This window comes from Macrotis lagotis, chromosome 8 (assembly GCF_037893015.1).
Source record: "Macrotis lagotis isolate mMagLag1 chromosome 8, bilby.v1.9.chrom.fasta, whole genome shotgun sequence".
Lineage (NCBI taxonomy): Eukaryota > Metazoa > Chordata > Mammalia > Peramelemorphia > Peramelidae > Macrotis > Macrotis lagotis.
Genome location: NC_133665.1, coordinates 50,919,821 through 50,943,725, shown reverse-complemented (window position 1 = coordinate 50,943,725; position 23,905 = coordinate 50,919,821). Strand labels below are relative to the sequence as shown.

The 23,905-nt window shown below is 37.1% G+C and overlaps 1 protein-coding gene across 1 annotated transcript; it reads left to right on the top strand.

Moving 5' to 3' along the window:
• Positions 1–6,320: 6,320 nt before the first annotated feature.
• Positions 6,321–21,984, top strand: LOC141496456 (tryptase gamma-like). Its single transcript, XM_074198990.1, has 4 exons — positions 6,321–6,450; positions 6,647–6,812; positions 10,998–11,184; positions 21,696–21,984. The coding sequence occupies exons 1-4, from the start codon at positions 6,321–6,323 to the stop codon at positions 21,948–21,950; spliced, it is 738 nt and encodes a 245-aa protein (XP_074055091.1). The 3' UTR covers positions 21,951–21,984.
• Positions 21,985–23,905: the final 1,921 nt, after the last annotated feature.

The following is a 23,905-nucleotide window of genomic DNA, read 5'->3' as shown; positions in this document are numbered from 1 at the left end:
AGAAAGGGTTCATAGGCTTCACCATACTGTTAAAAGAATCCATTACACTTAAAAAAATTAAGAAATCCTTCCAATAGTGTAGATCTTGAGATAGCTAAATATAGCTAAAGGATATACATATAGATCTTTGGGATAGACAATACAGATGGACAGTTATCTAGATCTCAAGGGTTGAAAAGGAAGAAGAGAGTAGACTAGTTTGTTTTTTGAAAATTCTAAAGCATCTTTACTTACTCCAAGCTTTCCCATAACAGCAAAACTCATTTTTTCAATATAAATATTTTATTGGTGTTGCTGAGGACAATGAAATCTAGAACATCACTTTTTCCAAAGAACTGAACATGAATATTCATGCTACCCATATTCTACCACTCTCTGACAGAGAGGTAATGGTCTCAGAAAGCAAATTGAGACATAATTTAGAGACATGACAAATACAGTTATTTAATTTTCTTGATTGCATTTTTTTGTTACAAGGGCTTTGTTTTTCTTTGCTCATTGAAAGGGAGGGGAGGGATGAGAAGGATGAAAGTTGAATTTTTGTTCATTAAAAGAAATAAAATTTAATTAGTAAAATAAAAACGAGCATTCCACTGCAGAAGACAATGGAAAGATTCATGGTGGGAACAAGAAGGCTGCAATATATAACCAATAAAAATTCCAGAGAAAAACAGGAGTAAATTATATCATAAAAGAATTATATGACATCAAGAGAAGACATACAAGAAACATGGCAAATAAAAGACTTCAAGTAAACAACCAGAGTATTCTACTGGTACCCTCATGATGTTGGGGAAATTGAGGAAGATCTCCAATATACTGAGTTGATCCTTTTTGGTGAATGTTAAGGAAGACATAAACAAGAGTCACACAGTACAACATGGGCAGGCATATATGGGCTACAAACCAAATCATGGGAGAGAACTTCTGAACTGACGAGATCACAGATTTATCTGAGTACCAAGTGACTAAATGAGTATGATGTCACAGAAAAAAATGGCAAACTATAAGTTAGGAGTCAAAGCTATGCCACTAACTAACTGGGGGGACTTAGGTAATTCTTTTAATTTCTCTATATCTCAAGTTTCATCATATATAAAATGAGAGTGTTGAACTGTGTCATCTTTTAAGTCCCTTCCAGCTGTAACAATCCATGGATAACATAGTGTACAAAAATTTAGGTTAACATATGTGTTATAGGTATAACATACATGTATTACATATTTGTATAAATTTAATATTAAATTGATATTAAACATAAACATGTTTAAAGATAAAAATTTTATAAGATTACATTAAATATTTATTAAGTAAAATTTATTTTTTTCACCAGCATATTTAGAAAGCAAAAGGTAGAAGAGGAGTCAGAGAAGATAAGGTCAAAGATGTCAGTCAATAGATGAATATTTATTAAGTGCTTATTATGTTCTAAGCACTGGGAAATATTTAAAATATGAAAAAGAAAGATAATTCTTGACTGAAGGAGCTTACATTCTAATGGGAAAAGCCAGCACATAAAAGGAAGCTGAAAGGGAGGAGATAGAAATGAAGAGAAAGCTGATCTAAATGCCTAAGTTTATATACCTAGTAAGGAACAAGAACTTACTGGAGGAACTCTCCATCTCCATCCTCTCCAATGAGAGAGAAAGGTCTATAGAGCAAAAGGTACTAATGAGCTGTGAATTCCAAAGTTAAAGTGATCTTTCAGGATAATAAAGTTATGAGACATGAAGGTAATGCCCAAAGGAGTTCAGTCAGATGGGGGGAATAAAGAAATGTAGGAAGAAATCAGAATAAAAGCTGGGTCAAGTAGGTCAAAAGTATACAACCAGTTAGGAAAAAGGTCTTAAAACTATATGATATAAGGAAGAGTGGAGGGAATTTAATGTGGATAAAAAGAAGTCTTGGCAAAGAACATGATTCTTATCTTCTAATTCCTTCATCTAGAAAACATTATAAGATTTGGAAATGGAAGAGACCCTAAGAAATTGAGTTCAAATCCATCCCTAGATACTTACTAGTATGTGAGCCTGGGAAAGTCATTTAATCCTGTTTGCCTCTGTTTCCTCACCTGTAACATGAACTGGAGAAGGAAATGATAAGCCTCTCCAAGTCTTTGCCAAGAAAACCGCAAATCTGGTCACTAATAGCTAGATATGATTGAACAACTGAACAACAGAAAGTGCAAATGGGGTGAAGATGGGGAGGGGAAGGAAGGTGCTGGAGCCAGAATTGAACAGAGGAGCCAGTTGTTAAATATTTGGTGTGAGCATTTACACCTCAGAAATTGGCAAATACTACAAAGCAGGAATTGGTTTCTTATGTCATTGATCATCATTCCTTAAGACAATCGTGGAAAAAATTTGATTACAAATTAAACTTCAAGTCTGTCATACATGGTTTTTAAATGTTTGCCAGCCTACCCCTGAGCACAAACTTTTCACTTTACAGTTGAAACTCAAACCAAAGAAGTTAAGAGATTTACCCAAGTTCATATAGGTAGTATGTAATAGATCAAAACTGGAAAAAGAAATGAGAGAGATGCAGGAAAAACATGAAAATGAAGTCAGCAGCCTAGTCAAGGAAATCCAAAAAATGCTGAAGAAAATAGCATGCTAAAAACCAGCTTAGGTCAAATGGATAAAACAGTTCAAAAAGTTATTGAGGAGAAGAATGCTTTAAAAAGCAAAATTGGACAGATGCAAAAAGAGATAAGAAAACTCTCTGAGGAAAACAAATCCTTCAGACAAAGAATAGAACTCAGGGAGATTGATGAATTTATGAGAAACCAGGAATCAATACTTCAAAACCAAAAGAATGAAAAATTAGAAGAAAATGTGAAACATCTCAATGAAAAAACAACTGATATGGAAAACAGATTTAGGAAAGATAATTTAAAAATTATTGGAATATCTGAAAGTCATGATCAGGAAAAGAACCTTGACATCATTTTCAAAGAATTACTACAGGAAAATTGCCCTGATATTCTAGAAGCAGAGGGCAAAATAGAAATGGAGAGAATCCACCGATCCCCCCGAGAAAGAGATCCCAAAAAACCAACCCCCAGGAATATTATAGCCAAATTCCAGAACTCCCAAGTAAAAGAGAAAATATTACAAGCAGCCAAAAGGACATAGTTCAAATATCATGAAGCTGCAATCAGGATCACAAAGGACTTAGCAGCAACTACATTGGAAGCTCATAGGGCTTGGAATATAATATACCGGAAGGCAAAAGAGCTTAGAATGACAAGAATCAACTACCCAGCAAGGCTGAATGTCCTCTTCCAGGGAAAAAGATGGACTTTCAATGAACCAGGGGAATTTCAAATGTTCCTGTTAGAATGACCAGAACTGAACAGAAGGTTTGATCTTCAGATACAGGACTCAGGTGAAGCATGGAGATTGGAGGAGAGGGGGAAAATATAAGGGACTTGATGATGATGAACTGCATGTATTCCTGTATAGAAAAATGTCACTAATAATACTCATATGAACCTTCTCAGTTAATAGAGCAGGCAGAGGGAGCTTTCATAGTTGAAGCACAGGAGAAAGCTGAATTTGAAGATAAAATATGGTATAAAAATGGAGTCAATAGAAAAAATGGAAATGTAATGGGAGAAAGAAAAAGGAGAGGGGGAATAGGCCAAGATATTTCATATAATAAGATTTTTCTTTATTACAATGAGCTATTGCAATGATATGGAAAGGGGGAAGGCAAGGGGAAATGAGGGAATCTTCGCTCTCATGAGAGGTGGTTAGGAGAGGAAACAGCATATATACTCAATGGGCATCTGGAGTGGTCAGATATAACACATTTTCCTTTTTACTTCTTGCAAGGGGCTGGGATTGGATGGCCTGTCTGGGACCATAGGGCCAGGCAGATGTTGGGCCTAAGGGGTGGTATGGGGGGCTCTGGGCCTCTTGGCCCCAGGACCAGGGATCTGTCTGCTGCACCACTCAGCTGCCCTACAGCAGAGTCAGAGTGAAAGGAGAGAGAAAATATAGTACATGGTAGTGGAGAAATATGAAAGGAGGGAGTTGTGATCAGCAATGGCAACAGTGGAAAAATATGGAAGTAACTTTTGTGATGGACTTATCATAAAGAATGTGATCCACCCATGACAGAGTTGTTGGTATTGGAACAAAGACTCAAGCACATTTTTTATTATTATTATTTGGGGGAGGGTGCAGGGCAAATGGGGTTGTGTGGCCTGCCTGGGGCCACATAGCAGGGGGATTGTTGGGTGTCTGGGGCCAGATTTAGACCTGGGTGCTCCTGGCTCAAGGGCCAATGCTCTGTCCACCACCCAGCCACCCCTACTATTATTACTATTTTATTTTATTTTGGGTCTTTTTTTCTTTTTTTTTTTTGGTTTTTGCAGGTCAGTGAGGTTGGGGTGGCTTGCATGTCACATGGCTGGGTGATTGTTGGGTGTATGGGGACAGCTGTGGGCTTGGGCACTCATGGCTCCGGGGCTGGTGCTCCATACATTGCACCACCTGGCCATACCTACAATTATTACTATTATTTTTTTAATTTTAATTTTTTCTCTCCTCTTTATCGCTCAAGTGAGTCTATATTTATGGGGGAGGGGGTATTTTGTTTACTCTTAAACAAGAATATTTTATTAATGTATAAAAAACATTATTTGTACAAAATGAGAATAAATATTAAATAAAAGAGTAAAACAAAATAAAAAAATAAAAAATAAATAAAAGTATAGGAAGGGAATCCTTTTTGAAAGTCAATTATCATCCAATATCATTTCATAAAACCCTAAATTTTACTTGTTAGATGTTTGCTTAAAAATGTTTAATATACATGTATATATTATATATATTTCATTTTTAAAAATTAAACAAAAATTTACCTGACAAAAAAAATTAATGAGAATGAATATTATAATGAGAGACTGGGTCTATTCTAATCAATTTTGATTATGTCATTTGCTTCTAAATTATCCAGTCTTAAGTAATTAATCTATTCAAAGAGTTTCCTGCCACTGAAACCTGAGAAGATTGGGTGGAATTTGGCCAAGACTGAAGAGACTTAATTCAATTTCATTATCAATAGTGTCCTTCAAGAGACTGAATTTTGAAATAAGGAATGTAGAAAAAGGGGGAACTCTGGATTTTATCAAATCATTGAATATTAATAATCATTTCTCTCAGTTTAATACCTCCTAGGAAGAGCAAGTTTCTAGCCACTCCAAGTTATTACACTATAGTTGGAAAATCCAATTTTATGCAGTGAGAATATGTTTTCTTTTGGGTCTCATGTAGTTGGGAAGAATCTATGAAGCTTAATTGAAAATGAGGGAAAATACAAGCCAACTTTGATGAATTTATGACATATTACATGTGAATGATTTTATATTTCATCTCCAAGGTCAGAGACTCAGAAGAGCAAAACATTTTTGAGTCACAGGACAAAGTTCCTACTGCCATGATCCTTTGTGTTTCCTAGTTGTGCCAATGGTCAGATCTCAATTGAACTTATTTAGTGTATCTAAACATTGTTTTAACCTTTAGAGGACGTGTCTACATGTATGTGTGTGTGTACGTGTGTGTGTGTGTGTGTGTGTGTGTGTGTGTGTTTTATTTTACCTTTAGGGAACAAAAAAGCTAAAGTCACTATTATCCATACCCTTTTGAAATAGTTCTGTTTAGCTTTGTCAGCAACTGTTTTTGTCATTACTCACACACACACAGCATAGAAACAAGAAGAAACTCCAGTTTGGGATGGGGGAGGAGTAGTTGACCTGTTAAATAAACATTTCATAAAAATGTCAACTCAAATAAATACTAAATAATACATAATAAACTGGGGCAAAGGTTCAAATCTATTTGATTACTTAATAAGAGATGGTGCAATTTTAGTATTAATGAGGAAATATCAGATCATGAAAGCCTTAGAACCTGGAAGAGAGTGACAAAGGAAAAATAAGCCAGTAGCAAATAGAAAGAAAGTTGGTGACTCCACAAAACCTGCACATATTGGAAGAGAAGGAGCATTAAGCCAAAACCTTGTCATGTTTATGTATTTAAATAGAAAATATTTTTTAAATAACTGGAAAATTTTAAGATAAATATCTATTTTTTTCTTCCTTATTTCTCTCAACAAACACCAAGGACTTATTGGTTTCTGTTTCATAGGTTTTTAGGGTATAAAGAAGAGAAAAGAATCCACCCTCTATTTATCTCCACCCTCAACCAGTAAAGGTAAAGCAATAAACTGGTCTCATTTCCCTAATCTCTTTCTCTGAGAACCGGATATATAACCTAACATAAGGAAGGATTAGCACCAAAGAAGGGATAATGGGTGCTTCTTGTCAAGCTCTCCTGCTGCTGTCCATCTTGGTTGGGGTGCTGAGTGAGCCCCTCACAGAGAGCAACTTCACATCTTCTTCCTCTTTTTCACATACAATTGAGAGAAACATGGTTTCAGGTAGGACTCTTATCTGAGTGGTGTGCTGGAGAGAGGAGGAGATTAAACTTGGGAGGAGGGGAGGTCCTGGATACCTGGGCTCTGAACGGCAGTTGGGGGGAGGCAGAAGATATCAAAATCCAGAGATCCATGGGTAGGTTACTTGGAGGTTCAAAGAAGAGGGAAAGCTGAAGCTTTCCTGACTACTCTCTTTCAGAAGTGTGTGGACGTCCCCAAGGTGGAAATCGAATTGTCTCAGGGCAGAATGCCCAGTTAGGACAGTGGCCATGGCAAGTCAGTCTTCAAGAGAATAATGTCCATGTGTGTGGTGGATCGCTCATTTCTCCAGACTGGGTGCTAACAGCTGCCCATTGTTTAAATGGGTGAGTATCCATTCTGAGCTGGAGGAGGGAAGGTACTCTATGATGCATTTTGAGAACTTCTCTCCATATCCAGAGTGAGGACAATTCTAGGCTTAGGACACTGAAATACACCTCTATATAAGCAGAATAGGTTTAATATTCACATAAACCAAGTATACTGGGCCAAGTATACTCAGGTAGCAGATCTCTTTTAATAGGGGTTATCCAGGATCTACATCCCTTAACAGTGTGAGGTTGAGAGGGAAGCTTTTCCCACAACAGCTACTCTTTCTTCCTTCTTCCTTTTCTTTCTCTTCCCATTCCCTTTCCCTCTACTCTTTCTGGGAGGTTCTAATTTGACAGGAAAAGAAAGTAATTCTACTAATTTGGTTTCCCCCTCTCTAATGCTCTTCTCAATCCTCTCATTTTCCTTTTTTGTTTGTTTTTATTTTGAGGGGCAATGGGGTTAAGTGACTTGCCCAAGGTAACACAGCTTGTAAATATCAAGTGTTTGAGGCACTATTTTAACTCAGATCCTCCTAACTCCAGGGCTGGTACTTTTTCTGCTATACTACCTAGCTGCCCCTTTCCTAATCCTCTCAGCAGTACTTCCACAGCAGCTCCCCTGTAATCCTCCTACCCAATCCTAGGAAGCCTCCTGCTCCTGCCCCAGTACTTCATCTGCCTATCTGCCTGCAAAAAGAGCAAGGGGAAAAAATCAACTAGACCTTGATTTTCCTCTTTCGCTCCTCTGATCTCTTTTTTCCCTTGGTTCAACTTGTAGTACATGGCCCTAGGGATCTGGATAGTGTGGGCAAGGAAGACAAAAAAAGAAAAACTTTACATGTTAAAGGCATATATCTCTAGTCACCAATGCTTAAACTCCATGGCTATCCCTTCATGCCAATGTATGGGACTTGAGAAGGGTTCAGATGGAAAGACCCTTGTTTTGCTAAGAAGTCCTCCTCAAATCTCTCATGGCTCTCCCTCTTCCTACCATTCCAGTTAAGAAACACCTTAAATTTTACTGGAAAAAATTGAAGCTACTTGTCAAGAGTGCCTCTTTTTCTCATCTCACATCAATTTACATGCCTTCTGCTACTCCCTCCTCCTTCTTCCTTGCCTCTACATTCTATCCTGTCTTCTCCAACAGATTGACCCCTCTGAAATACTCACTCTCTCACTTTTCTTCTCCCTGGCTGTTTCCCTCCATGCCTGTAAACATGCTCCATCTTCAAAAAAACCCTCATCCATTCATTCCCTATCTATCATCCCTTTTTCTCTTCTCTTATGTGACTAAACACCTTAAGAAAACTATCTTCAATATAGGTAACTCTACTCCCTTTCCTTCTTACTCTTCTTCATTCTCTATAGTCTGAATTCCTACCTCAATTCAACTGAAACTACTCTCTTAATTGTCAAATCTAATGGCCTTTTCCTCAGTCCTCATCTTCTTGACCTCTCTGTAGGTTTTGACACTGTCAATCACTAACTCCTTGATACTGTCTTCTCTCTAGGCTTTTGTAGTTCTGCTCTCTCCTGATTCTCCTACAATCTGATGGCTCTTCAATTTCATGCTCACTGTCTGTGAATGTCTCACAGGATTAGTCCTAGACCCTCTTCCTTTTTCCTTCTCTACTATTTTTGCTTTGTGATCTCATCATCTGCCATTGATTTGTTGAACCCAAAGAGCGAGACAGAGACCAGAAATGATAAGTTTGGAGATCTTTATTCCTGGGGCTGTCTGGGGATAAAGAATACCCAAATCAGACAGTACCTGAGTGTTCAGGGGATAGGGTTTTCATAATGTTTTGAGGGGGGGTACTGAGAGCAAGCAGGATACAGAAGCAAAGACAGCAGTTAGAAATATTGTCTTGTCATACTAATACAAACATATGTAAACATATGGCTCAGTATAGATAGGGGGGCTAGACAGAGTAGGAAAAGGGTCAAGGTTTTTGTGTTATGTCTGAACTTGTTTCCTGAGACAAAGGGAGTGCCATATTCAAGGGCTTCCCACAGGTTTGGAGGAGTGAAATTTATTATCTTATGGTTCCAGCCACATCTGGGGAAGGGGGAGGCAGTCCTGGAATTTAACAGATACAGCAAGATAATTAGGCTAACAAGGGTGCTTTGTAAATCTTTAGATTTTATGGTATATCCATGACTCCTTGGGTCCTATTCAGACTATTTTCAGACCCAAAGGTGCCTAGCCAAAGTTATATTTCTAAGGAATTTCTCAGGGCCCAGAAGGATGTCAGGGACCCCTTTCTATACAGGAATTTCACAAACATTGATATTGTACTTCATTCCCCACTTTTTTTTTCAAAATAACTCAAATCCTTGAGTTGTCATCTTCATAACCTGCTTGAGCATGAACTACAAGCATCTTTACAAAGGATCCAGGTATCATCATTACATCTCAATCCACCTATCTCTTTAAGTTGTACAGTCCAGCTAAATCAGAGATAACTCTCCTTAGATAGAATATAAACATACTACCCAATAGTCTCCCTCTTTTTCTTTCAATGGAGAACATCTGCACCCTGCCTCTCCTCCTTTTCATAAGGAGAAGCGATAAGTAGGGGTGTCACACTTACATTATCAAAGGGAGGTTACAAAAACAGATCCCTTGACTACACAATGTATACATAGGTGAGAAATGGTAGAGATGAACTGGTCCAGTGTCTCTCCTCTCTTCTCTTCTCTCCTGGAGATCTCCGATGTCCTTCTGCTTCTGAATCTGTTCCAAAAAGTCCTCTCCAGCTCAGGCAACTAGCTGAGACTTTGTCTTCTGGTAAAGAAACTGCTTAACATTTTATTCAGATCAAAACACATATTTTCATCACAAGACAAGGAGATTTTGGAGCTTATTGCAATTTACATTTTGCCTTATTGCTATATTGATGCACATTCTTAACTTTAACACAATAAACTTTCGTTAGTGTTTTACTATATGAGCAAACTCCCAATGAGAATTGCCATACTGTCTTAAGCTTGTAACATACATTCAACAATCATCTTAGTTCAGAGTACTCAGCATATAGTTTAAAATAAAACAATCTTAGCCTTTGCTCTTATTGCGATAATGGCTCAAACATCCTTAACCAAAATGAAATTTTTCAAAATAAGTATACCATTGATTTTCCTTTCCCTGATATACTTATCTGACTTACACTCCTTTCCTTAAGCTAGGCCTTAAAGCTATAATTATCCTAAGAATTTCCCATTTTTCTTCTTACCTAAATATCCCTTCTAAAAATTAAAGAAACTTAATCCCTATCTTAACATGTAGCTGCTAGCAGGTGTCAGAGCCACATACCTAACACACCCAACCTATCTCTGGCTATTAGATCCAATTCACCTAAAATTTCTTTTTCTAATTTTCTTAGTAACTAACTATAAAGATCCAGGACAGTGCCCAGGCAGAGGTCACATGGGTAAGTCAAATGTCTTAGGCCAGATTTATTCTTACAGGTGAGACATTATCCAAATGTCATTTTGGGGAAATCAAGTCAAAGGGGTCCAACCTCAGCCATATTGAGAAGTTGCCCCTCTGGCTGCCCATCCCAGTCACCTGACATCTTGGCTTCCTTGGCTGCAAGAACATAACATTTACCCAGTAGCATTTCCTTTTGCTGACCATCCTGGTATCTGATATAAAAAGAAAATTCATTAAAAGTCCCGTGATCTAAAATAGTTGTTTTACCTACTTAAATCTCCAAGTGAATCCACTTCACAATTTAGATTGGGGGGGGCACAATCAATAAGCTCCCTTCCTTATACATATATCACATATATGTACTCTGAGTGTCCCTGTCATCAGAATACATTAAATAGGGTTACTTTCTAAACATTCAAAAAGCACTCAAGTTTTCCCAGTATCTGGATTTTCCACCATTCCTTTTCATTAGCTCTTCTTGACTTTAATTCATACTATTCTGAACTAGAATCACATAGCCATTGTCTGAACTGATTTCTAGCAGGAGATCAAATCTGGAAGGGGCTCATTTAGAATTTTTAACTACTTCCAAGGCTGTTTCATTAGCTTCTTCCCATTCTGAAAATGTGTCAACAAAAACCAAGAGATACTCAAAACCTGCTGCAGGCGCTTTTACTGTCTCTCTTTCTATTGTTTTTGAGATAAAAATTTTTCTACCAGTTCCCCACCATCCTTCTGCTACCTTTTCTCCCTTTTTTATTCAGCGAAGGAATCTTCCGAGGGGAGAGTAGGCTGGTTCAGGGGGAAGGGGAGCCAGGTCTAGGAATGTTCATTACCTTCGCTGCTTTTGTATTCCCCCCTTTTGATCTAGCGAAGGAATCTTCCAAGGGGGAACAGACAGGACCTGGTGACAGGGGTGGGGAGATGGGGTTTGGAAATTCAGGGACTAAGGTCTCTAAATTTAACAAAACAGTAATAAGTGTAACACATTAAGAACTAGAATTCACAAAATAATCTTTCCATTATTACATTTATACCTGAACCTACAGATCTGGAGCAAGGTCCAACACATCATTTAAAATTTCAGGGAACCCAGAGGGTCATGCTTTGATAATTTCCCTCATTAACAATCATTAATTCCAGCTTTGACATCATTACAATAAAATAGTTTATATTTCCCAAAGCAGATCACATGTTTGATAACACCCCTCAATCTTACTTACTGATAAGTCATCTAATTAGGGTTACATAATTTTTAATTTCCTAATCATTTTCCAAAGCCCCTCACATTTATTCAATATTATTGAAAAGGGTATCTTAAGGGCGGCTAGGTGGTGCAGTGGATAGAACACTAGCCCTGGAGTCAGGAGTACCTGAGTTCAAATCCAGCCTCAGACACTTAATAATTACCTAGCTGTGTGGCCTTGGGCAAGCCACTTAACCCTATTTGCCTTGCAAAAAAAAAGTATCTTGTAGTTAAGATATAATGTAAACATTAAATTCTTAACCTACATGAAACATAGCATGCTGACATCTCATTCTCTTAAAGTACCATAAAACAACAGGTTCTCTTAAAGTTAACCTTATAATTAAGTATCTTTTACAAACAAACCTCTTCTGAATTTTTGCTTTATAACTTATGCTATCTCTTCTTCCAAATACACTTCTATTTTCAAAGAAAATAAGATCCTCAGGGGTGGCTAGGTGGTACAGTGGATAAAGCACCAGCCCTGGAGTCAGGAGTACCTGGGTTCAAATATGATCTCAGACACTTAATATTTACCTAGCTGTGTGGCCTTGGGCAAGCCACTTAACCCCATTTTCTTTGCAAAAAAACCTAATAAAAAAAGTAAAAAAAAAAAAAAGAGAAAATAAGATCCTCTATCAATGTTAGTTTTATACAATAATTTCAAAAGCCCAATGTACACTTATTACTCATGACAGTGTTACAGTTAGATGTATAATTTCTTCTTTTTAACAGGTAATAAATAATCTATATTGATCTCACATATCAATATTCCCTTTCATAAACATGAGGTGAAAAAAACAAAGCCTTTCACAAATTTTCTGGGCCAAAAAGACCTTTAGAACTATAACCCATTGGCAAGGTATTCTCTAGTGTTTTTTTTTCTCATAACAAAATCTTTTGTGATAGATGAAACTTGAATTCATTTGTTATTACAAAATAATTTTAAAATCTCAAAAAGTATAGCTCAAACTGTTCTTATACAAAGTTTACTAATTGTACACAGCATATTTCAATTGCATGTATGGTTTCTTTACTTCCTAAAACTTTAAAATACGAAGAATTAATTGTTGCAAAAAATCCCTTCTTGTGACTACAAGATTTTCTTCATACTTCTCTTAAATTCCAAAAGTCATTTTCAAATTAGCCTTAAATCATTTTCTTTTCAAAAGCCTAAAAAGTTTATAAATTCTTTTTATCTTTATCAGTGCAATTCTAACTTCTCAATGCTCTCATTTATAAGAATTTTCTATCCTCACTGACCAACAATTCTTAATATTAGAATATTCTATGTTCTGGGAATTAGAGATTCCCCACAATTTGAGATATCAAAGTGATATGTACTAATTCTTTACCTTTACTGTCTATCATTACTCACTCACTCCAGATTTTTCCCAAAGACATGAACTATATCCCAATCAGTGTAAAATATTACCTTCCCCTTTTTTAGTTATCCTAAAGCTTAAGAACACAGAACTCACAAGTCTGTCCTGATTCCCATGACTCTGGAGGGACCATAAAACATCAGAATCCAAACTCAAACATATTTTTACAAACCCCTTAATTCAATTTACATGTATCTTTAGATTAATACATTATAGGATCAATAATAACATAATAAAATTAACATTTACCTAGAAATTGCTTTCATATTAAACTTTTCATTGTATGGGGTTTATTACTTTTCAATCAATTCACTGCTAAACATTGCAAAAAGTACAAATTTAATGCAATTTTAAATCACCCCAACCTCATATAAACACATATCTCCCTATAGACTTATAGTTCTATACTTTCTTCTTTTCTTATAATGATTTGTACACCAATTTCCAAAGTTCCCAAAATCCATCTTTGGTGTACGAAGTCAATCATGCTCAAATCTTCTGTCTACATACTTTTACCACTTTCCATACTTAACAAATGGTTCAAAAAACCCCAATTGTCTCTATGTCTGGATTTTCTTTCCAGTACTTTCAGAATCTCTTACTCAAACTATACAACTCACATTTTCCACAATTCCTTTTCATTAGCTCTTCTTGACTTTAATTCATACTATTCTGAACTAGAATCACATAGCTTGTACAGCTATATAAACCACAGATATGATTCCACTTTTCACAATACATTTTCCATTCCAAGGTTTTAATATTTAACATTTCTTGATTATAACTGCTAAAATCCTGGAGAAGGCAGTCATTCAAAAATCCCTTAGCCCAATTAGAATATTCCCTGCCCCCTGTTTTTCAAATAGAGTAAACTGAATAACTTTTATAGAGAGACCATCCTAGATTCTTTCTGGAGGGGTTGGTCTTCTATTCTTCAATCTTTGCATGTCCCATAATTTTCTGTAATAACTAACAATATCTAAATCTATAATGATAAACTCCTGAAGCTCTAATGATGTCATATCACTCTGAAAAAAAGATTAACTATTTAGTTTCCCCTATACAGGCATATCTTGGTAACCACATTATAACACTTTAACACATTATACACTATAACTCTCTTATCTTTCTGAAATTTATTTTCCCTATTTTCAAATTAATATAGCATTCCTTTCTATGATTTCTTTGTTTAACATATTTAGTAATATTCTCTGTCTCTTTTACTGCTTCTTTAACTTCAAAATAAGGTCCCTTTTAACACTTACTTTACTAATTCTTCCTGAAGTAACTCTCTCTCCTGAAAGGGGGAAGGAGGGGGAAACACTCTGGCAGCACAGAATCAAGGAGAATGGGAAAGAGAAGGGAACATAAACAGGGAATGGGGGGGCCCTTCTCATAATAGTAAGGTAACAGGGTGAGTAGTTTGGCCTCAGTCAATTTAACACCAAAATCCATTCCTTTTTTTTAAAATAAAAATAAAAAAATCCCTCTTGGAAGTGCTCAAGAGACAACGCAGGGGTGAGGAGGGAGGGATCATATTACCCACTGTGACACAGGCAGAAAGCAGGCTCAAGGGGAGAGCCAGTAAGGGCATTAGATGAATACTGCCTAGAAATAAAGAGCAGAAATTTAAATGAGGCAACCCAAGGAAAATTTTAGGGGAACTTTTCTCCCCATCTAACACATCAATAGAAGAACCCGAACACACAAATAGACAATCTAAACACAAACACAGATCACACAAACACAAAAGAATTTTCCAAACTGACAATCTCAACACATATCAACAAACACAGGCCAATGGCAAATTCCTGACAGCTCAGGAATGCTGTGAGGGGAGATTTCATTGTCCCATCTGACAATCTCTCCCTCCCAAAAGCCGACCAGACATGTTCCTTACTATCATAAGGAGCACCCAAAAGAGGGGACATGGACATCACGTCTGATACGGAATTCCCCTGCAACCAAATGTCTAGACCCAGAACCAGAACAAGCTTACCTCCAGAGGTGTTACAGGATCTCCACTTAGGCCAAATGGGGGGATGGCAGTTGAAGAGAGGTCCATACTAAGACTATGTCTACCTGGTCCTGGGGCCCTGGAACATCATCAGGGGCCGGCTCCCCTAGGAAAGGGAGAGACAGTCCGTTTGAATCTAAACTCAAGGCTCCCGTGGTCTCCTTTGGTGACACAAAACACCAAGATCTCGCTGGGGCCTCCAAATGTCGAACCCAAAGAGCAAGACAGAGACCAGAATTTGATAAATTTGGAGCTCCTTATTCCTGGGGATTGTCTGGGGATAAAGAATGCCCAAATCAGACAGTACCTGAGTGTTTGGGGGGATAGGGTTTTATAGTGTTTTGGGGGGGGTGGTACTGAGTGCAAGCAGAATACAGAAGCAGTTAGATATATTGTCTTGTCATACTGATACATATGTAAACGTATGGCTCAGTATAGATAGGGGGGCTAGACAGAGTAGGAAAAGGGTCAAGGTCTTTGTGTTATGTCTGAACTTGTTTCCTAAGACAGAGAGAGTCACATATTCATGGGCTTCCCACAAGTTTGAGGGAGTGAAGTTTACTATCTTATGGTTCCAGCTGCACCTGGGCAAAGGGAGACAGTCCTGGAATTTAATAGATACAGCAAGATAATTAGGCTAACAAGAGTGCTTTGTAAATCTTTAGACAATTTTATGGTATATCCATGACCCCTTGGGTCCTATTCAGACTATTTTCAGACCCAAAGGTGCCTAGCTCTTGACCCTGAGACTGACACATTTATGATGCCAGAAAGACTTCCCAGCTCCAATGCCAATTAAATCTACTATCGTGAAATCCTCTTTCTAACATTTCAGTTTCCTTATAGTAAAAAATAGCAATGAAAAAAAATTACATTGCCTTCCTTCAGAGATCTGTTATGAAAAATGAATTTTTTTCTCTTTACTAAAGTGTTACAAACATGTTAGTAATTAAGTAATATATTAATGTACTCATATTTAACTATTATTTTTCACAGAAATAAGAAGAAGAAGAAGAAAAAACATAGCTAGCTTTTTAAGGCTTGCAAAGCACTTTACAAAGTATCTTACTTTGATAACTATGAACACAGGATTACTACAGAGAAAACTGTGCCAAGAACAAAACTAATTATTGTGTTCAGCCAGAAAACAAGTTGACTTTCAGTTTTCTCTTCTATAAAAAGAGTAATGATTCACCTATCATATTTTCCCATGTATAAGATGCTCCCACATATAAGATGCATCTTAATTTTGGAGCCCAAAACTTTAAAAAAAATGTACTACACAAAGTTATTGAACTCAAGTTTTATTCATCATAAAATTCATACAACTCCTCATCACTATCAAAACTCCCATCCATTAGCTTGTCCTCATCTGTGTTTGATGTTGAATCATTGTCTTTATATATTGCCTCGTCCTCAGTTCCTTCTAAGGCATTTCTACATTTTCTACAACAATGAGCACAAAAAAATAGGAAATGAGTAAAAAAATCTACAACCACTGCACTTTTTAGATCCCAAATTTTTTGGATCTTATATGTCTTATACATGGGAAAATATGGTAATTCACAAAGTTGTAATGGTATGTAAATATATATGTAAAATATTCAAAAACTTTACATAAGTATTTAAATGTAAATATGGGTATGAAATACAAAATATAAGTAAATAAATATTTAAATGTAAATATATGTGAAATACAAACTTTAAATAAGTATATAAGTATCTAAATGCAAATATATGTAAAATACTCACAAATTTTAAATAAATATTTAAATGAAAATATACATGTAAAATATTCACAAATTTTATATGTATCAATAAGTATTTGAATGCAAATATCTATCTGAAATGTTCACAAACTTTAAATAAGTATATAAGTATTTAAATATAAATATATATGTAAAATATTCACAAACTTAAAATAAGTAAATAAGCATTTAAATGTAAATATCTATCTGAAATACTCACAAACTTTAAATAAATATATAAGTATATATGTAAATATTCACAAACTTTAAAGCAGATGTGAATTTCAGCTATTATCTCTTACTCTAGTATTAAAATTTATTCTCTCAGGGGTGGCTAGGTGGTGTAGTGGATAAAGCACCAGCCTTGGAGTCAGGAGTACCTGGGTTCAAATCCTGTCTCAGACACTTAATAATTACCTAGCTATGTGGCCTTGGGCAAACCACTTAACCCCATTTGCCTTGCAAAAACCTAAGAAAAAAAAATTTATTCTCTCTCTGAAAAAAGTGAGATCTCAAATTCATTTGGTTTTTATCTCAAATAAAGTTGTCTTCAACAAAAAAATAATAATAATTAAAAAAACAGACTGATATTGCTTGGTTATAGATTCATTAGATCATTTCATCTTGAATCTGGTAGGAAACTTAGCTGTCACCCATTCAGAGCAATAACTAGGAATTTTTGTGCCATGTGTTGGGAGGAAGATTGTAAGATAGGGATGTAGAAGGAAGGGAAAACATGTGGAATGCATCCACTGAAAGGGAAGAAGCTTGCCCTGGGACAATGTGAAATGGTACAATGAATAGAGTATTGGACTTCTAGTCAGAAAGACCAGAATCTAGCCTCAACCACTTACTAGCTGAATGACCTTGGGCAAAATATCTAACCTCTGTTTCTCTCAGTTTCTTCATCGGGAAAATAGAGATAATTATATACCTTCCCAGAGTTGTTATGAAGATCAAATGAGATAATACATGTAAAACAATTTGCAAAAATTAAAGTTCTGTGTAAAGGTTAGCTATTAAGAGTGTGACATAAACAAGAATAAAATAGCTTACCTTCTGTTTATGGTAGTAATCACCAAAGTGTTATTTAAAATTAGTTAATACTATATAAACAATAATAATGGTAATAGTTACTATTTAAATGAAACTTTACACTGGTCAATGTTACTAATTCTTTCAGATATTTGTCTCAATCATGTCATTGCTTCTAGATAAATTGTTCTCTGGAGAAATTCTTGCCCATTTGAAAAAGCTTCCAAGGTCCAAAGTTCTAGTGTTCCACATTTTCCACCAGAGACTACCTTAAAAATTTTTCTGAGATTGAGTTTCCCTCTGATGCTTTCCCACCACCACCAACTCTCACATGCACCGTGGGAGCATACACACACACACACACACACACACACACACACACACACACACACACACCGCACACCACACACACCATGCACACACATTCCTCCAAAACCATCTTTTCTTATCCTCTTTTCTTCTCTTAGAAATGCGGATCTTTCACTGTATTCAGTAATACTGGGTTCGCTCTCATCCTCCCTCTTCTTCAGTCCTCCTGAGGTAGTGATTCGAACAGTGAGCCGGGTCATCCTACACCCCAACTACCAAGAAGAATTTGGATCTGGGGACATTGCTCTGATTCAGATGGACTCACCAGTCAACTTCACCAACCTCATTCTCCCCATCTGCCTCCCAGACAGTGAAGACCATCTAGTTGATAGTACTCTGTGCTGGGTGACTGGCTGGGGACAGATTGGGGAAGGCCAAAGTAAGAGTGGGTAGGAGAAATGGGTGGGCATCAAAATAATTTTTCTACTTTCCTAGGCTACAGGTCTTTCAGGCAGCACTGCAATAATCTACTCAGCTAATTGGACTCATGGATTGATCTTCCACAGAAATCCAGGATCTTCTTGTAACTGATCCACGAGACTTTTGTCCTTGACAACTTTTGAAGACTTGAATGGATGTTGGAACTTGAAGCACTCATTCTCCTGACTTGCACCTAAATCTGCTTGACTTTGCTGGGTCCAATCCCTAGTTCATTATCCCCTTCTCCTGCTACTCACATTGCTTCTGGAGCTATATTCTAGTCCTAACTTTTTTATTCTTCTCACAGTCCCCACACCCTTCAGACCTTGAGTTCATTTCTGAAAGTTTATTTACAGGGGGTAAAGAATATATAAATTTTGAAAAACTACGCCACTAAAACTTCAACTTCTTATAGCCCTGTAGAATTACAGAGGACTTTCCTCTGAATAACTCCATGAGATAAGTCATCCAAGAATTATTATGCCCAGCATGCAGTTGAGGAAACTGAGGTTCAGAGAAAGGAGGTAACTATCCAAATGTCCATCAGGACTAGAGTGCAAAACTGCTGACTCTAAAACCCAACATTCTTCCCATTGTATTGCCTTGCCTCTCCAAAGAAAAGATGAGAAGGGAAGCTGGGTGGTGCAGAAGATAGAGCACTGGGGCAGTTAGGTGGCACAGTGGATAGAGCACTGGCCTTGAAGTCAGGAGGACCTGAGTTCAAATCCAACCTCCAACACTTACTAATTACCCAGCTGTATGACCTTGGGCAAGTCACTTAACCCCATTGCCTTGCAAAAACCTATTTTAAAAAAAGAAGAAGAAGAAGATAGAGCACTGTCCCTGGAGTCAGAAGGACCAGAGCTCAAATCTAGACTCAGACACTTGATACTAGCTGGGTGACTCTGAGTATCCCAATAACCTTGCCAAAAAAAAAAATGAGAAATTATAAACACAGTGTTCCTCTCATCTCCAAAAAAGAATACACATAAAGTACATGATATCATCAGAAGTCAGGTAACGCTGCCTCCACAAAGGGTCATTCATATATGGGCCCATCTGTGGAAAATCTTCCTTATTCCCTGACTTAAATTGACTTACCTAATCTAGACCAGTGGTGTCATACTCAAATAGAATCAGATCCAGAAAACCACAAATTAATAGTATCTAGGTTTCATTATTTATTTTATGATACTTTTCCCAATTACATTTTAATCATTGCTCAACCAGTTCTGCAGGCTGCTTGTGACCTGTGGAAGTGAATCTGACACCTCTGATCTAAAAGGTTACTTTGAACTCTTAAGTCTTATGACTCGACAAAGCCATGTTAAAATTATTTCTGCTGACTCTAAGTGAGTACTAGAGTCCAAGAGAAATTCTTTATTGAAAAACACTTAAAAATCACAGTGTGTCAAAAGTAAAAGAGGCTTTAGTGATCATTTGGTTCAACTTCTTAACTTTCCAGGTGAGAAAATAAAGGGGGAAAAGAGGGTAAAGAGGGACTTGTCCAAAATCACAGGTTAGCTAGTAGTATAGTTAAGTCTAAAATCAGGGAATAGTGACAGCCCATTTAAGACATCATGATGCAGAGATGATGGGGTGACCCTCTTCTTACCATCCTTTCTATCTTACCCATTTCTGGGAGCTTTCTGCCTTTGATAATTCCCTCTCTCTTTCCCTAAATGGCAACCTCTTTTTAGACACTGTGTTACTTCTCTGTTGCCTATAAATATGCCTAGATCCTCCCTTATCCTTAAAAAGCCTTCATTTGACCCTACCATTCCCTTTAGCTATATTTCTCCTCTCTTTCAGTTAGGTTTCTAGAATAAGTTATCAATATTTCCATTCTCCACTTTCTCACCTCTTACTCACTTCTCAGTCCTTTACAATCAGGCTTTGGACTTCATTCAGAAACTACTTAACTGAAATTGTTTCCTCCAGTGATCTTTCTTCACTGCTAAATCTAACATTCCAGGATTAGGGCAATAACAATTATAGCTAGCATTTATATTGCACTTTAAAGTTTATGTCTCTTTACATCTCCTGCCATCCTCAAGCCTACTTATTAATCATCTACTAAGCTCCATTACTATGATGATATTTACAAATGTTATCTCATTTGCTATTGCCATCCTCATTTTACAGATGAGGAAACTCTGGTTGAGAAGTGAAGTATCTTGCCTAGAGTCACACAGTTAAGTAAATGTCTGAGGAAGGATTCAAATCCACATCTTCCAGATTTTAATCCTAGCCCTCTATCTGCTGCCTAGAGCAAAAATACATTGCAAAGCCACGCAAAAATTGTATGGATTACTATATGTTCAGTCTTCTATAGAATAGATAAATAAAAAAGTAATTAACTAATCAGTGGCAAAAACCCTGACCCTCAGGGCTAAAAAATCACAACTTCCAGCTCTTCCCCTCTAAGCCTTTGGGCAAAAATCTTTATGAGTCTCAGTTTACTCATTTGTAAAAATAAAGATTAAAAACTTATACTATCCTCCTCAAAAAAAAAAAAACTGTTATAAGAAAAACTATAGGTCATTTAGAGCTAAAAAGAATCTCAGAGGTCATCTAGTCTAACTCTCCGATTTTACAAATGAGAAAAATAAGTCCTAGCAAGATTAAATGATTTGTCCAAGGTCACACAAATATTAAATGGCTGTCAGGATTTGAACCCATGTCTATAAAAGTAAGCACAATCTTACTTTACCATAGCTATCGTCTATTCCCATCTCAGACTCAGCCACTTTTTAAATTGTCTAACATTTTCTCCCTCTCTCATCTCCATAGACCTCCCTCCACCTTACACTCTGCAAGAATTAGAGGTGCCCCTCATTAATACCCAAACCTGTGATGACTATTACCATGAAGGAACAAATATCCCTGCCTCTCAGATCATCATCTATTCCGACATGTTTTGTGCAGGCTTCTATGATGGCCAGAAGGATTCCTGCCTGGTAAGATGGCTTCCTGGGACCCCTTCCAGGCAGCTTCTCCTACCCCCAAATACTCCAGATGTACCTATCTCTCTAAAGTCCTACCTGAGAGTCACTCATTCACATCTTCTCCTCTACTGCAAATAGCCAAATTAATACAGCATCCCTCCCAGCTTATTCAGTGCCTCATACTCCCCTTCCTAGGGTTCCAACCCAGCTCTGAAAAACCATAGATCCTCTGCTAAACTCTTTCCTCCCATATTTCCCCATAGTCCAGGTTAACCATGTCCCTCACCTCTTCAGGGGGACTCTGGAGGACCACTAGTATGCAACATGAATGGAGTCTGGTTCCAAGCTGGTGTTGTAAGCTGGGGAGAGAGCTGTGCCCGTCCTTTTAGGCCTGGAGTCTACACCAATGTCAATGTCTACAAAAATTGGATCCTAAACAATGTTCCAGAAGCTGATGCTGCTGAACCAACAAGGCTCTTTCTTCCTATTCTGCTCCTACCAGCTCTAACTTTATTGGGGAAGCCTTCCCTTGCCTTGGAGTTGTATTAAAAGTGTAGTCAGTCTTCCAGTCATCCCACCCACTCCCAGCCCAACCTTCTCTCCTGATGGTCACCATCATACACTCTCCCCTCCAGATAAATTGAGAAACTAAATCTGGAAAACAGATTATTTTTAATGTAGAAAAGACCTAATTGGATTGAGGAGAAATGACTGAATTCACATGAATGATATGCAGCTTAAAAAGCTATGTGATCTTCTGCTACATTGACAAAGGACTATAATAACATCATGCATGCCCTTTGACCTGGCAATGACACTAGTATCCAAAAAAGATGAAAAACTAAAAGGGAAAGGACAACATGTACAAGGATATTTGTGGCAGTTCTTTCCTGGTAGTAAGGAATTGAGAATTGAGGGGATGCCTATCAGTTGGGGAATGGTTGAACAAATTGTGATGTGTGATTATGATGGAATGCTATTTGGTTCTAAGAAATGAAGAGTAGGATGCTCTCAGAAAAACCCAGAAAAATTTACATGAGCTGATGCAAAGTGAAACATACTGTGTACAAAATAACAACAATATTGTAGGATGTTCAACTTTGAATGATTTAGCTTTTATCAGCAACACAATGATCCAAGTCAATTCTGAAGGACTTATGATGAAAAATGCTATCCATACCCAGAAAAAGAGCTGATAGTTTTCAGAATACAGATTGAAACATAAATTTTTTAATTTCTTTTTCTTGAGATTTTTTTCAGGAGGACATCTATGTTTTCTTTTACAGCTTGACTTTTATGGATATGTTTTGGATGGCTATGTGTGGCATGAGTCTACCCACTTAAATAAAACTAGGAGATTTTTCAAGGTATGAAGAGAAAAGTTTTATTCAATTATCCACTCTGAGAGAGAGGAGTAGGAACAAGGAATCCATGATCTATTTATCCTAAAGCAATTCCCACCCCCCAACTGACCCATGCTCATTAGTGAGGAATGTGGTATTCACAATCTAAAGAAAAAAGCATATAATTCAAACAGAGACAGGTTCATCTGTCCCCCTCACCCACCCAGGACAAGGAATGTAGAAACTTCTGGACTTCAATCCAGATAAGACAAGGTTAGTTTACTCTTTACATTCTGGTCAAGGTAACATTAAGTTGCTTGTCAGGGGAGGAGAGGCAGAAGAGATATAACACACAGCTCAACTATTTCTAATCTATAATATTCTACTGAAGAAATTTCAGACTTTATCCCATTCAGCTACATATTTGTAATGTATATCAATTACTTGCCTTCTCAATGGAGAGGAGTAGGAAGGGAGAGAATTTAGAACTCAAAATTTTAAAAAGCAAATGTTAAAAACTGTTTTTACATAAAACGGGTAAAATAAATCACCAAATAACTTTTAAAAATTAAAAAGAAGAAATACAGCATCCAGGAAATGAGAAGCGATCATACCACTGTCTTTTATTCTTATCAGACTGCATCTGGTGAGTTTAATTCTGGGCACTGCTCTTTAGAAGGAGTACTGATAAGCTAGAGAAAGTTCAGAGGATGGTGACTAAGAAGTTGAGTGAACAGAACCAATTAGAATGCCTACTCTTGTCAAGTTTGGGGTGGGATTGTGAAACATGATCCCTGCTATTATATATCAGAAGGATTAGCATTTGGAAGATGAATTAGATTTGCTTTGCTTGGTCCCCCTGGAAGAACAAGGTCAACCAGAAAAAAATACAAGGAAGCAGATTTTAACTTACAATAGCAAAGAGAATAGGAAATTCATTACAGGATGCTCAGAGCTGTCCAATGATGGAATGAACTACCTTTTAAGAAATGGGGGGAGGGGGCAGAGCCAAGATGGCAACAAGAATGGATCTTGTCTTAGGCGCTCTCTCATAAATCTTTGAAACTAAGGACTCTAACTAAATTTTCGAGAGACAGGAACCCACAGAGGGACCCAGGGAGGCAGTTCTCCTACTCAAGGTAACCTGGAAAAGAGCAGAAA